The following is a 12763-nucleotide window of genomic DNA, read 5'->3' on the forward strand; positions in this document are numbered from 1 at the left end:
CAGAAATCTTAGAATGTTTCAAAATTTACATACACACAAAAAAAATTCTAATCATATAAAATAAATAAAAGTAAAAATTTGAGAAATTCTCTAAAGGTTATAAAATTATACAAAAATTTTACAATTTTAAGTTTATGTAAATATTTTGAAGAAATTTATATAAAAAAGTCTAAGAAAAATTTTCATCAATAATCATCTTTGTTCCATTTTTATGTTCCATTCTCCATTTACAGAATAAAGTCAAAATGCAGGCAGATTAAATATGTATAGAGATTTAATGTAGAATTACAGGACTTTAGCATTGCGTACGTAGAGTGGACTTATTCTTCGATGGCTTTATTTACAGGTACGATTGTTATCCGACGTATGCACGGTTGGACACAGTTGACAAAGGAGGGGAAAATATATATTTATATGTATAATTCTCACTCGATCACGCTGCGCTTACACATGTATATGTACATTATAGGCCTACCGTTAATGACATTAAAAATCGTTTCGCTTGAGTCATTAACTCCAGTCTCCTTATATTCTAGAGCATGCTTTCTACAGGGAACTTAGCAACTATGCAGCCAGATAGTCGTACGCTGCCGCATCCGTTCGACGCTTTTCGACAGGATATTTATCGAGTGTAGCTCGCTATAGCGTGATATAAAAATGATCTCGATTTGATGTCGAACAACAACAATCGGAAATAAGTCTGCTATTACATTAGTCTTACAACCTCGTGGGGCGACATTTATTCGCCGTAGCGCCGTACATAGTGATGGAAAGCGTGTGAGAAATGATTAAATCGCGATTAATACACGATTGATTATAATTTGTCGATCCACTGTGGCGTTAGGACAATATTTGGGACGCGATACCTTTAGAATAAAGATTTCGTTACGATGGGTTCTCGCATCTTTTCATTGCACTTGCAGAATTAATACTCAACATCATTATATTTACAGTTTAACATTTTTTTTAATGGTTCTGGAAACACTCGTTTCGAACAAATTCTGGAAGTTTGGTGGCGAATAGAAAGGCGTCATAAATTCGTAAGTACAGAGGCCTAATCTAGTTAACGCATTTATAGTATATTGTTTGTTAAAGTGGTCACGTTAAGATTAAAGTATCGAGTGATTGTGTTTGTAATGATTGGATCGCAAGAGATTATTAGGAGGGAAGACGATGCTACCTGTAGGAGTGCAAAACTATGACTAATTGATAAGCAACTTTTTGTTCTAAAAAGTATCTCCAAAAGACATAAAATGCAATTAAATACATATTTTAATCGAGTTCCCATTGATCTTGATTATAAAAGTGATTACTTTAAACGTAACTGTGGAAAAAAACCAGTAAAGAGTCTTTCGAACTCGCTTAAAAACTATTATTGTCACGCGTTACACTTGCAAGAAGGTGCAATAATGGTGTCGCATTTGTAAACCGAAGTTTTTTTATACGACGTGGATGAACATATATTCATGTAAAAATTGTCCTGTTTGTTGAACAAACGACCTAATCTGCAGCGAAATATAAAAGTATAAAAAGACGTGATTACGGCAATGTACGAAATCTGAACGTGGTCTCGTTTATCTTGAGCTTTCTTTTGTAAGCATGGTCAGTGTTAGATGCCGATTGAAATAGTTGCCCTTGAGTTCGTATTAAAATAAATTACATTATTTTATATATTAAAGACATTACATACACATTACGTAAATTAATAAAATTAATTAATAAAATATCATACGGAATTGCAAAAAGAAGCTCCTCAAAATTTATTTACGATACTCCACAAAAATTTAAAGAGATACCTCCGTCATTAAAATTGTTGTTTCGTTAATTACAACTCGTTCCAACTTCGTGGAACTATTCTTGCGATACCTTGCAATATATTTTCGAAATAGCATATGTGTGTCGATAAAAGTATAATTTGAAATAATGAACGGTGTAGATCAATTATGAGGTAATATCTTCTCTGGGAAAGAAGGAAAATTATGTGTAAATTATTCAATATACAAATTTAATTATACGAATGTAAAGTGCATACATTCGAATATTATAGCCTTATGATAATCAAATCAATTTATAAAATTGTATATTTTTCTGATTTTCGGGGGACGGATTACACGTAAAATGAAAACTTACGTTTGAAATGGAATTTTTTTTCTCGCACTGTAATTTTTTCTCTATACACTATTAATAACAATTATATATTATTATATAAATATATATTATTATTAGTGAAATTAATTTGAAGAAAGATATTTTACTTAAATTACATAAATATTTCTTTATGTAAAATTTATTTATAAATGACGTATGCAGTTAAAGTATATTTGCGAGACATTATTAAATGATTGAGCCGTCCCAAAATATATTTCGTTTTATGCACCAATTTTAATTGTGCACTTTAACTGTGTGCATTATATTGATAACTCGACCAACATATACACATTCGATTATCAATTAAATACGATAATTATACTGCTCTTTAAACCTGCTAGGTTTTACAGTACAGAACTATTGGTTGCTAAAAATTAATGGAGACGAGAGAGACTAAAATATGTATATATACATATTATTTAATGCATATCTGCATAAAAATAAAATCTCTTTTATATCAACCTGATTAGAGGAAATAGCTTTCAGTTCTATTGTTAAAGTATTAAATATATTTTATGGAATACTGATATAAAAAACTAAATAGCGTCTCGTATTTCCTCTCATATATCTATAATCTTTTCATTAGGTTTTACTTAAAATTTTATTTTTATAAAAAAATAAAAACTTTCTTTTACATTCAACACGATTCACGATTTTATCGAATAAAGCTGCTAATCCGTCGTTCAAAGCGGCCTACAATGCATTCTTAGCTTTATCGTCCTCTTACGATACTTTCACATTTAGGACTGAACAAAAGTTTCATTATTCATGTTTCTCTCTCGCTGTGCCTCATTCCTATATGTATAGTATAATCACGTGACGCTACGATATATCACATATCGCGTTATTAGCACCGTTTCAAAGACATTCCGGTCAGGAACGGAATATGCTTCGACAAGCGGGTGAAAATAAATGGCTCGACGAACGCGTCGAATTATTGACTTGTACGAATCGTATTTGTCCGCAGTTTGGTGATATTACTCGTGAAAAATCAACGATCGTTTATTTATTATTACGTTGAATGAGGCATTATGGATATGCAATAAACAAAATGCTTACATTGGCACTCAGATTACTGAAGAAATCTATAGCAAATCATCACACACAGTTTATCGCGAGGCAGCTACGTTCGTTGGATAAAAAAATCACATAATTCTTACGTCCTATCACAATATACGAATTGTTAAGTACTTCTGCTACCTCCTTCATATTCTTACAATAAAATTAAGTTAATTAGCGATCTTTCGTAAATTCTATTAAAATATATACGTAAATAAGTAACATAAAACAATGAATAAAATGCAAATTGGTACAAGAAAAGCACAGGCACCCATCTGGAAGGACACTTGCGCTATTTTCTTCCTTTCTTTCTTTCCTCTTTTTGGAACTCTTTATGTCGCAAGATTTTTCATGCTACACATTCTGATAACGAGAAAGTTTTGTCATGACAATCCAAAATATGTGCAAATATACATTGAAGAATTGCGTCTCTCGTAATTCTGATATGTATGTGTTATGTAAGTTTCAAATAAAAGTTATAGAGTCGTGCGAATGTCTCGGCATACGTAAATCGGCCACACTTATCGAAAGAAAGAGAGTGACAAACACCGGCAGTCACAATGAGATCTGTTAAATTGTCGGAAACCAAGTGAAAGGGAAATCCTTTACAGGCGTAGAAGAATGTCGTGTGGAATGTTATGTTTTTAACCGGATCATATAAATACTGCATCGACGGAGCAAATAATAAATGAATACTACTAAATGAATAAATATAGATATAGATATATATATACGTATGTGCATATATATATGTAACAACAGTAATAGCAGTAAACGTTTATTCTAGCAGCAGTATTAGTTCTTTCTTTCTCATTATTGTTATAATGAGAAAACAACGCAGTAGTATGGGCAGAGATAAATATACTATTGATTTTCCTCTCTTAACGCCAATACGTATTATACTTTGTTGTTAGTCGACGCGTTTGCGAGAAGAGGTACCAGTTGTTCGGAGAGCTGTTCTATTGTCGTCTGCAATACCGTCTGTTTCTCTTCTAACGCGGCGACCTTGTTGAAGCAATTTAAATTAATATCGCGTGTCCTCGCGTGCACATGCGACCTACATGAAATGAAAACTTGATAGCGTATGGATTATTTTCATATTTACCCTTTCCAATAATTTGCTGTAGAGAGTGTAAGGGACGTAGGCCGGTTGGCTGGATGCACTGGGACTGTGATCGGCGTAGGGGCTCGTTTCGGCTCTCGGACTTTTATCTTTTTGCTTGCTATCATCGTTATCGGGATCCGGTTTGATAACAGAATCCGTAGCGTTTCCTTGTGCCATCACTGGCATTAATCTAATGAACGATGTTCTCATTACATTCGCGTATTAGCGGAATACATGATGATGGATTTTGAAAGTCATTAAAGAGTCAAAGCTTACCGGAAATTTCGTTCCTTTTTTATCTCCACTTTGTCGACTCGATCTACCGTCGCAGTTTTTCTCCTCTCCATCTGATTCATCTTTAATTCCTCGACCTGCAGGAGATCAATAATGGTATCAATAATGATAAGATTAATAAATGTGATCTTATAATCCTTGTTTTTTTTTTTAATTTTATTTCTAAGAATGTGGCGCTTTACCCATGGCACTTTTCTCCTCGCTTTTGCCGCAAGGCCGTCCGTCTCTTCGTCAGGTATCTGTTCCAATGTAGTATCGGTGCGTCCATTGGACAGATTATCATCCTACAAATTATATAATTTTGTAATTAATAAATTTTTTAATTAATACTTTTATTGAATATTTTATTAAGTAGTGCATAGTAGACTTGATAATTTCATAGTGTTGATCTGACCGTCCGTTCGTACACAAGATTTCTCAAAAACGACTTGACGTTTTCAAACTTTGTGTTTGCCAATAGACTTCAGTGCCATTGAGGCAAAGTATGAATCAAATCAGTCACCTCTGAAGAAGTCAAGACTAATAAAAATTTTTTAACAAAATTTTCCAATTTCGCAACAGTTTTGCGCTGCACTACTTACTTTATTCGTCGCAAAGGCGTTATTTGTAATTGAATAAATGTGATGCTAATTCTTTTTTTCGAGTCACAGTACCAGAGAGGTGTTGGGAACTGCTGGTAGGGTCGTGGGTGCGCTTATGCCAGATCCAGCGGCGTGGTGACGTAGATGTTGCGACGAAGGCAGACGTCGCCGAGGTGCTTTCGCGCGAGAGGCCGTCAAGTGTGAAAGTGGCATGCCCTCCCCTCGTTCCACGCCGTCCAGTTCCTCGCGACACTCCGAGGCGGCACTGCTCGTCGTACCGCTGATACCGTTATTATTTCCTACGTCGCTGACGAGACGTTTTAGGCTTGATATAATCGAGTGGCCACCGGCCACCTTCTTATCGCCGCTTCCGCTTCCGGCTGTCAACGACGACGACGACGTTGAGGTGGATGACAATGTAGATAGGCCCTTCTTGGTGGTATCTATAGCGGGGAAATGATCTGGCGAAATACAAGAAGTTGTGCCTCACACAATGCATTCACACAAAACAGAAATATCATCCTGTGACACAAAATCATATTTTACCTGATATATTCGAATGTACATTCCTGGTATCCAGACTTCTTCTAACGTGCGCTTTCTCCACCTTTTTTATTTGATGGGAATGTCTAGTACTTGACTTTGCACTTAGTGATATTGTTTCATGCCAGGGGGATTCTTGTTCCTGGGATTCGTTTTTCACATTAATCACCTCGACGAAATTGTCAGGAAATAAACCCACTTGCCCCTTTAGTTCTCCTTTCCACCAGCCCTGTACAAATTATTAATTATCATATATGTTGGTAACATAGCAATCATATATTTATAGCCATTATTTTGTTTATTAGTTCATTAATATAATCAGATGGATTATTAACCTTGTCTGGTGCATCCTTTGACAAAAGGATGATTATGTCTCCCTCAACCAGAGTGAGCTCATCCTCATTAGCAGCCTCATAGGGGAAGAGTACCCTACACATTTCCATTTTTTCTTTCTCCTTGTGCCTCTCTTGTTCCTCGGGAGCAGGGGGAGCAACAAAGTTTGAGGGAAACACACCAACCCTACCTCTGAGGCGACCCCTCCACCATCCTTCCTCCACCTCCCCCAAGAACTCTATAGAGTCTTGCGGTACCAAAGTCAACTCGTCCTCGTTGCAAGGATCATAACTGAATAGGACTTTGCAGAACCGTCTACTAGAGCCGTTCCTTAAGGTAATACCCTCGTCGGATTTCGTGCTGCTTATGGTCTCGCTGCCGTTATTTCCACTAGCAGCCGAGGAAGGATCCAACACCTGCACTCGAAACATTTCTATGTGAGAATCTATGAATGTAATAAAGATGACAAGTCACGAGGGAAACGCGCGATTCGATGCACAATACCTTAACAAAGTTGTCTGGAAACATGCCACGCTTGTCCCTTAGGGTACCTTCCCACCATCCACCGAGCATCATCTTGATCCCGGTGATGATGTCACCCTTCTTCAGCGTCAGTTCGTCATCCTCTTGCGCCACATAGTTATACTCCACTATCGCCTCCATGATCGAGAGCAGTCTCGAGAGGTCGGAGACGAGAGTTATCCCTGCGAAAAAGCGGCCTTACAATGCGACGGTGGAGGCGGCAGAGTTCGATCGTTTGATTATCTCAGCGATGACGACACGCCTCGGTACGATCGACCGACGCGTGGAACGTTGAGGGTTTTCGCGAAGAGAGTAGAGAAACGCGATCGCGCGAGGAGACGAACGTGTTTCACGTGACGCGCGTATAATATACGTACGGGTTACGACGAGGTGACGTGCGTTCTCAGGCTGCCTGGGTGCGTTTCCGTCTGACGGACGGTCCGCAGTGGTGCAGTACTCGCGTACTCGCGCATCGTAAACACGCGGGCCCCGACACAACGCGGCGATCCGCGGCGCGACAGTTTTACGCGGCGCGGAAAGGGCCTCGGCCGCGTGACACGGAAATTTTAGGCTTTAGGCTCCCGGGCGGAGTTGACAGCGCTCCCCGTCGTATCTGTCACCGCGGCCATCTTACGCTCCGGAGACTACTCGGCTCTCTCCCTCGGCCAGCAGCAGCTCCGCGCGATCTCCGGGCAAGGCGGTGCGCGCATGCCACCTGCTCTAGAGGCTCAGGCTATCGGACACCGGACGTTCGTACGGTCCGCCGCCATGCCGTACGGTCGAACGGCGCGACGGGCGACGCGCGTTGCGGAGCAATTGATTTTTACCGATTCGAGAAAATTCGCTTCTCAATCCTGGAGGTCCCGGGTGGTCAATCTTGAACTTGTCATCGGCGAAAATTTTAACGCGGTATTAGCTTCGCGTCGCCCGCATTAGTTTCGGAGCACATTTAAACGTGGAAAAATATGGCGGAGCAGCTGAACTCTTTCGCCCGAGTCTCTCTCGAGACTCTAGGCACTCGCGCCGCTCATCTGCCTGCGTGATTCATCTCTCTCTCGACGCGACGCGCTTATTTGAATAGACGCGCCGCGTCGCTCGTCGTAATGTGTGAGTCATGACGCGCACGTGCCCCGAGATCCTCGAGAAGCTGCATCGTGATCGGCGGTTGTAGTCTGCGCACGTATCACGATTCTGCAGCCCTGCACTATTATTCCGCCAGAATCGAAACAGATCCGTCATTTGAAAGATGCAATTTCCGGAGGATCACTGGAATGGCTTTTAATACGTTTCGAGTAGTTTATCCATCACACAGAATAGCGGATTTTAAAATTTGAATTTTGCATTAATTGTTATTATCATGAGGGTTTTTTTTGGAGGGAATAAGAATACCATATATATATCTTAATATTTTCCTGTTCAAAAAATTTTCCTAAAATATATTTTTTGTCTTCCCCAAAAATTTCTGGTAACAATAAATTCCAACCTGACCTCTCTGAACCCACAGCATTTTTGTTATGTGAGTTAAAAAAAAATATAAAAAGTATATAAATTTCTTAGATTATTCTGTTATTAAATTTAATATCTGTAAAAAATTTAGATTTGTTTTAAGGGGTCATTCCACTTTGACAGCTTAAAGAAAGGCGATTTTTATAAATTTTTTTCTCAAGAAACATTGCAGATATTTAAATGATTTTTTGTTTTTTGAATTAATTTTTCAACTTTATAATAAAATTTTTTTAATAAAACATATATTTTTATGTATTTATATATAATTGAAAATAGCACCTCAAAATTACAGTTTCTTCATGGCGGGACAAATATTTCTACTTTGGATCTGAAACAAAAAATCAAAAAAATTCTTAATTAGTGTGACAATGGCTATCGCCCGATTCAATCAATTGATTTCGGCTGCGTTCCGATATTCACTGGCAGTACTGAAAATCTATAGTGTATATGTGACGTAAACTCTCGTAGCCTTCATGTATACAAAATTAGCGGTTATTTTTCGAGAGACAAACGAAAAATCGCTTTAAAAAAATATTTTTAATATTTAGAGTATGATAAAATTAATAATTTTTGCCTAATTCTAGTTCGGGCGATAACTATTACAAATGTATAGAATAAGCTATTAAAATTTCAGAGTGATCAGTTAAATAGTTTTTGAGATTTTTATCCCGCCACATTACAAAATGTGGTTTCGAGAAAAAAGCGTTTAAAGTTTTCGGTAATAAAAAATTGTGCAAAAAAAACTTACTCAGCTTTAATCGGCAATGCCTGCACCATACAAAAGGCCTTCGGCTTCTTCAAACAAGTTCTCAGAATCTCTGATCTTCCGCTGGGCTGTTCTGGCCTCTTTAGAAGCTGTAGAGCTGCGGGACTCGCTGTGCGTATGCGCTGCTCGTTGTACGTTTTGCATAAATCCATCATTCCACAAAATAAATTAATACCGTGTATACCAACTCCAATCAATCTCATAGCAAACACAAAACGACGATTTATTTCATAGCCGATCATAGGACAAGAATCAATATACTTTTCATCACATAAACATTTTATACACAATTTGAATCGTTGTCCATATTTTAAAAAAGAAACATCTCCGTTGCACGTTTTACATTTTAATAATGTTTGTAAAGTATTAAAAATCAAAGTAAACTGAATTATACAATAACTTATCGATGGATCACAGTGCGCGTCAAAACTATCGTCACCATCATTTCGAAGCTTTGCTACTGAACTGCTCGCAAAATCTGTTCCTTTTTCAACAATATGTTGGTTCCCGTGAAATTTTCGCTTTATTGGACCGTAATGAAGCTGTTTTGTAAATTTTTTATCCATTTTCGCGTCAAAAACTTTGAAAATGAAAAGCAGCGTGCACTCGTCTCGCTCCGAAATTCAGGCAAGACTGACCTTTTAGCGTCGGTATGCACATGTACTAAGAAGGAGACCCTAACACTAATACATTCAATAATAGAAGCAAGTATACTCGGTGTTGTAGCACCTGTCGCATTCTTAGAGGGGAGCGTCGCTCTGAGGGTTACGTGCTTGAAAGTGCTGTAAAGTAGGAAAATAATCGAAAGTCCTCCATAAAACTTTGGGAATATATTCTCAAATACATATACTTTCGAAAATAGTAATAAAAAAATTTACTTCTTTGAAGTTATCAAACTGGAATGACCTCTTAAGCTTAATTGTAATTTTTAATTGCGATAACTTTTAACCAATGTTGTATAGTCTAAACATTCTTAAATAAAATACCATAGTTAAAAGAATTATTATTTTGAGAAAGAAAACATAATGGTTACACGGAGAGAATTTTCTCTTAAAATTTACCTTCAAAATTTGGTAATTGTGGGATAATGTGTGAACTCGAGAAATTTTATTAACTATACTTTTTAGTAAAATTTATTAAAAGTATAGTAAAAATTACTATACTTTTAGTAAAATTTACTGAAAGTATAGTAAATTTACTAAAAAGTATAATAAAATTTCTCGGGATCACACATCATCCCACAGATACCAGATTTTGAGGGTAAATTTTAAGAGAAAATTCTCTCCGTGTACGCTCAAGAGAAAAAGCAGCTTTGCAACTGTTGTAAAATTCTTTAACACAATTGCTTTTTGCCCTTGTAGTTCTTGTCAGATCTAAACGTATAAATCAATCCATAAAAGAATTTTACAAGAGTTGCAAAACTGCTTCTTCTGCAACCAATGTAGCAATATTGCATCGCACATCACAATTATACATCCACGCGTGAATGTTAAATTATTTTATTTAAATTTTCTTTTATTTAATTATACCATTTTTCTTTTTACAGCTAAAATATCAAACAGCAGGAAAGCATGGCGTATCGACGACCCACGTGGCAAGGAAAGACGTTAAACGTCTATTGACAAGAGGGATATTGACCGAAGATAATACATTACCTTTATTCTCAAAGAAAGATTTTTTTCCCTTATACGTAGAGTATAGAAATTTTTCGATGAATCGGGCATCTGTCTTCTCGTTATCGATCCCGGTCTCTCATCGTTTAATCCTCATCGTCACGGCACAATTGCGATCTTGAACGTCGAATGACGTGACACGCGACTGCCGGTCTGCGTCCCGCGCGTATCGCGGACGGAATCGCGCAATTTGCGAACGTGACAATCCGCTGAATCCCAACGTCGATTAACTCGCGGCGCTCCGTCGGGCGCGAGCTCCGTTCTTCGAGGAACAGAGGAGACGCTGTGCGTATCTACCTACACCTACCTGTCAACGAGGATCCCGCGCTTCTTTCCGGCTTCCTGGTGCGTGCGATTCAGCGCGAGCGCTCAGCTGGAAAACGGTGCCGTGTCGTCCTCCATTTTCAATGCGCTGATTCACGCCGATAATCGCAGCGCGTCTTATCGCCGAAGACTATCACGTATTGGCGACGACGCGCGGCGAATGCCGGAGGTGTACGTACATTTCAGCAATTCGTTTAAAAAACTCGGGTCACGCACTTTGAAAAGAACCGTTGCGTTACGATTAAGCCTCACTTTCCTCTTTATTTTTGTCGAGTATGAGTAATCCGCATGTCAAAGAAATGTTTTTTTTTAATACCAGAATGAGGTTAATTATTTCTTATAATTTTTTAGGGTGTTGTATACAATTCGGATTTTAAATTGATTTATCATGTCACAAATTTAATAGATTTGCAATTAAAACGACAAAAGAGGACTTTCGTATTTTGTCGTATTATAACTATATGATATGTGAACTCGCTAACATAAAAATTAAGTATGTTAGAACTTTTAGTCTTCAAAAAAATTTTTTGTGTCGGTTAATAAAATATTTATGATTAAATATACTGCACATTGTGTGTGTGTGTGTGTGTGTGTGTGTGTGTGTGTGTGAAAAAAATTCTATTGTTTATATGATTTCTTGTTAAAATTTTTAAACATGGAAGGACTACGTGTGTTTTTAATTTTCAAAAAACCATTTTGTTTATTATTGAAAATTATTCTGTACTGTTTTAAGGTTACAAGACAAAAAGAATTAATGTAAAAGTCACAAAAATAACAAAGTTGTGAACAATAAACGTGTATATATGTTCAGAGAATCACATCTTGATCAAAGATAAAGAATCGATGATAACGTTGAAATAAAAACTCGCACACATATTTATTAGAGACTTAAAGATCTATAATCTATAATGTGGAACTGAAATTGCTGAATAAATGTAAATTGATAGAAAAAAAGTTATTTACATAATGTTTCTTTCTTTAAACTTTAGATACGTTTATCTCGGGATCGATTCTGTATTTCTGAATGAGTAAAAATGTGAAAAGTGAGCAACAGTGATTGGTGTACCCGATCAAAAATTTTTCATGTAAAAGTATGTAAAAATCTGTAGAATTATGTATCAAAAATGTCCATGTAAAATTTTACATTGTATATTTTTATTTAATTTTACATATTTTTATATAATTTTAATATAATTTTATAGATTTATACGTACTCTTGTATAAAAAAATTTTTGCCAGGAAAAAAATTGCTTATTTACAATTATATATAATTACATATAATTATACATAATTATATTTAATTATATATAATTACATGTGAATAATTTTTTCTCAATAAAAAATGTTTCATGTAAAAGTATGTGTAAATTTATAGAATTATATCAAAATTATATAAAAGTATATAAAATTATGTAAAATTATATAAAAATATACAATATAAAATTTTGCATGAACATTTTTGATACATAATTCTACAGATTTTTATATATTTTTACATGAAAAATTTTTGATCGGGTATATCGTTAATTCTAAAAGTATACATCGATCAGTAAAGACAGTGCTGTTCACTTTTCACATTTTCACTTTCTTTAGAAATGCAGAATCGTTTCCCTCGAAATCACATAAAAATTTTTTTTGCAATAAGATTTTTTACCGACCGTCAAGCAATTTTTAATTTTTTATTTAAAACATTTTTATTAATAATTAAATTTCAAAATTGCTATCAAAAAAGTTATTTTTCTTTTAAACCTGTCTTTTTTTTTTAATTTTTTCCATTTAAAATTTTAATTTGATAGTTGATTGATTATTAAAATTTGGGTTTTTTCTTTTAATACTTCGACAGATTACCGTGAAGGTAATTATCTCTTATTCCGATAAAAAGAAGACGCAATGTGTCATAGGTAAAAAG

At 36.0% G+C, this 12763-nt stretch overlaps 2 protein-coding genes across 5 annotated transcripts; both read right to left on the reverse strand.

The window, feature by feature from the left end:
* Window positions 1-256: 256 nt before the first annotated feature.
* On the reverse strand, window positions 257-10943 carry LOC105827843 (SH3 domain-containing kinase-binding protein 1). 4 transcript variants are annotated; one of them, XM_012666012.3, is made up of 9 exons: window positions 10838-10943; window positions 6568-6767; window positions 6066-6479; window positions 5734-5959; window positions 5260-5648; window positions 4789-4890; window positions 4589-4683; window positions 4313-4502; window positions 257-4212 (listed from the first exon to the last, which is right to left on the reverse strand). In XM_012666012.3, exons 2-9 carry the CDS (start codon window positions 6724-6726, stop codon window positions 4105-4107), a joined length of 1683 nt encoding a protein of 560 aa, XP_012521466.1. In that variant the 5' UTR covers window positions 6727-6767; window positions 10838-10943; the 3' UTR covers window positions 257-4104. The 4 variants fall into 4 exon arrangements, with proteins under 4 accessions (XP_012521466.1, XP_012521469.1, XP_012521470.1 ...); XM_012666015.3 differs by lacking the exon at window positions 10838-10943 and adding an exon at window positions 6963-7601; XM_012666016.3 differs by lacking the exon at window positions 10838-10943 and having other exon boundaries at window positions 5260-5630; window positions 6568-7604.
* On the reverse strand, window positions 8324-9881 carry LOC118647281. The gene is made up of 2 exons (XM_036291864.1): window positions 8840-9881; window positions 8324-8419 (listed from the first exon to the last, which is right to left on the reverse strand). Exons 1-2 carry the CDS (start codon window positions 9421-9423, stop codon window positions 8389-8391), a joined length of 615 nt encoding a protein of 204 aa, XP_036147757.1. The 5' UTR covers window positions 9424-9881; the 3' UTR covers window positions 8324-8388.
* Window positions 10944-12763: the final 1820 nt, after the last annotated feature.

Source organism: Monomorium pharaonis, chromosome 9 (assembly GCF_013373865.1).
Source record: "Monomorium pharaonis isolate MP-MQ-018 chromosome 9, ASM1337386v2, whole genome shotgun sequence".
Classification (NCBI taxonomy): Eukaryota; Metazoa; Arthropoda; class Insecta; order Hymenoptera; family Formicidae; genus Monomorium; species Monomorium pharaonis.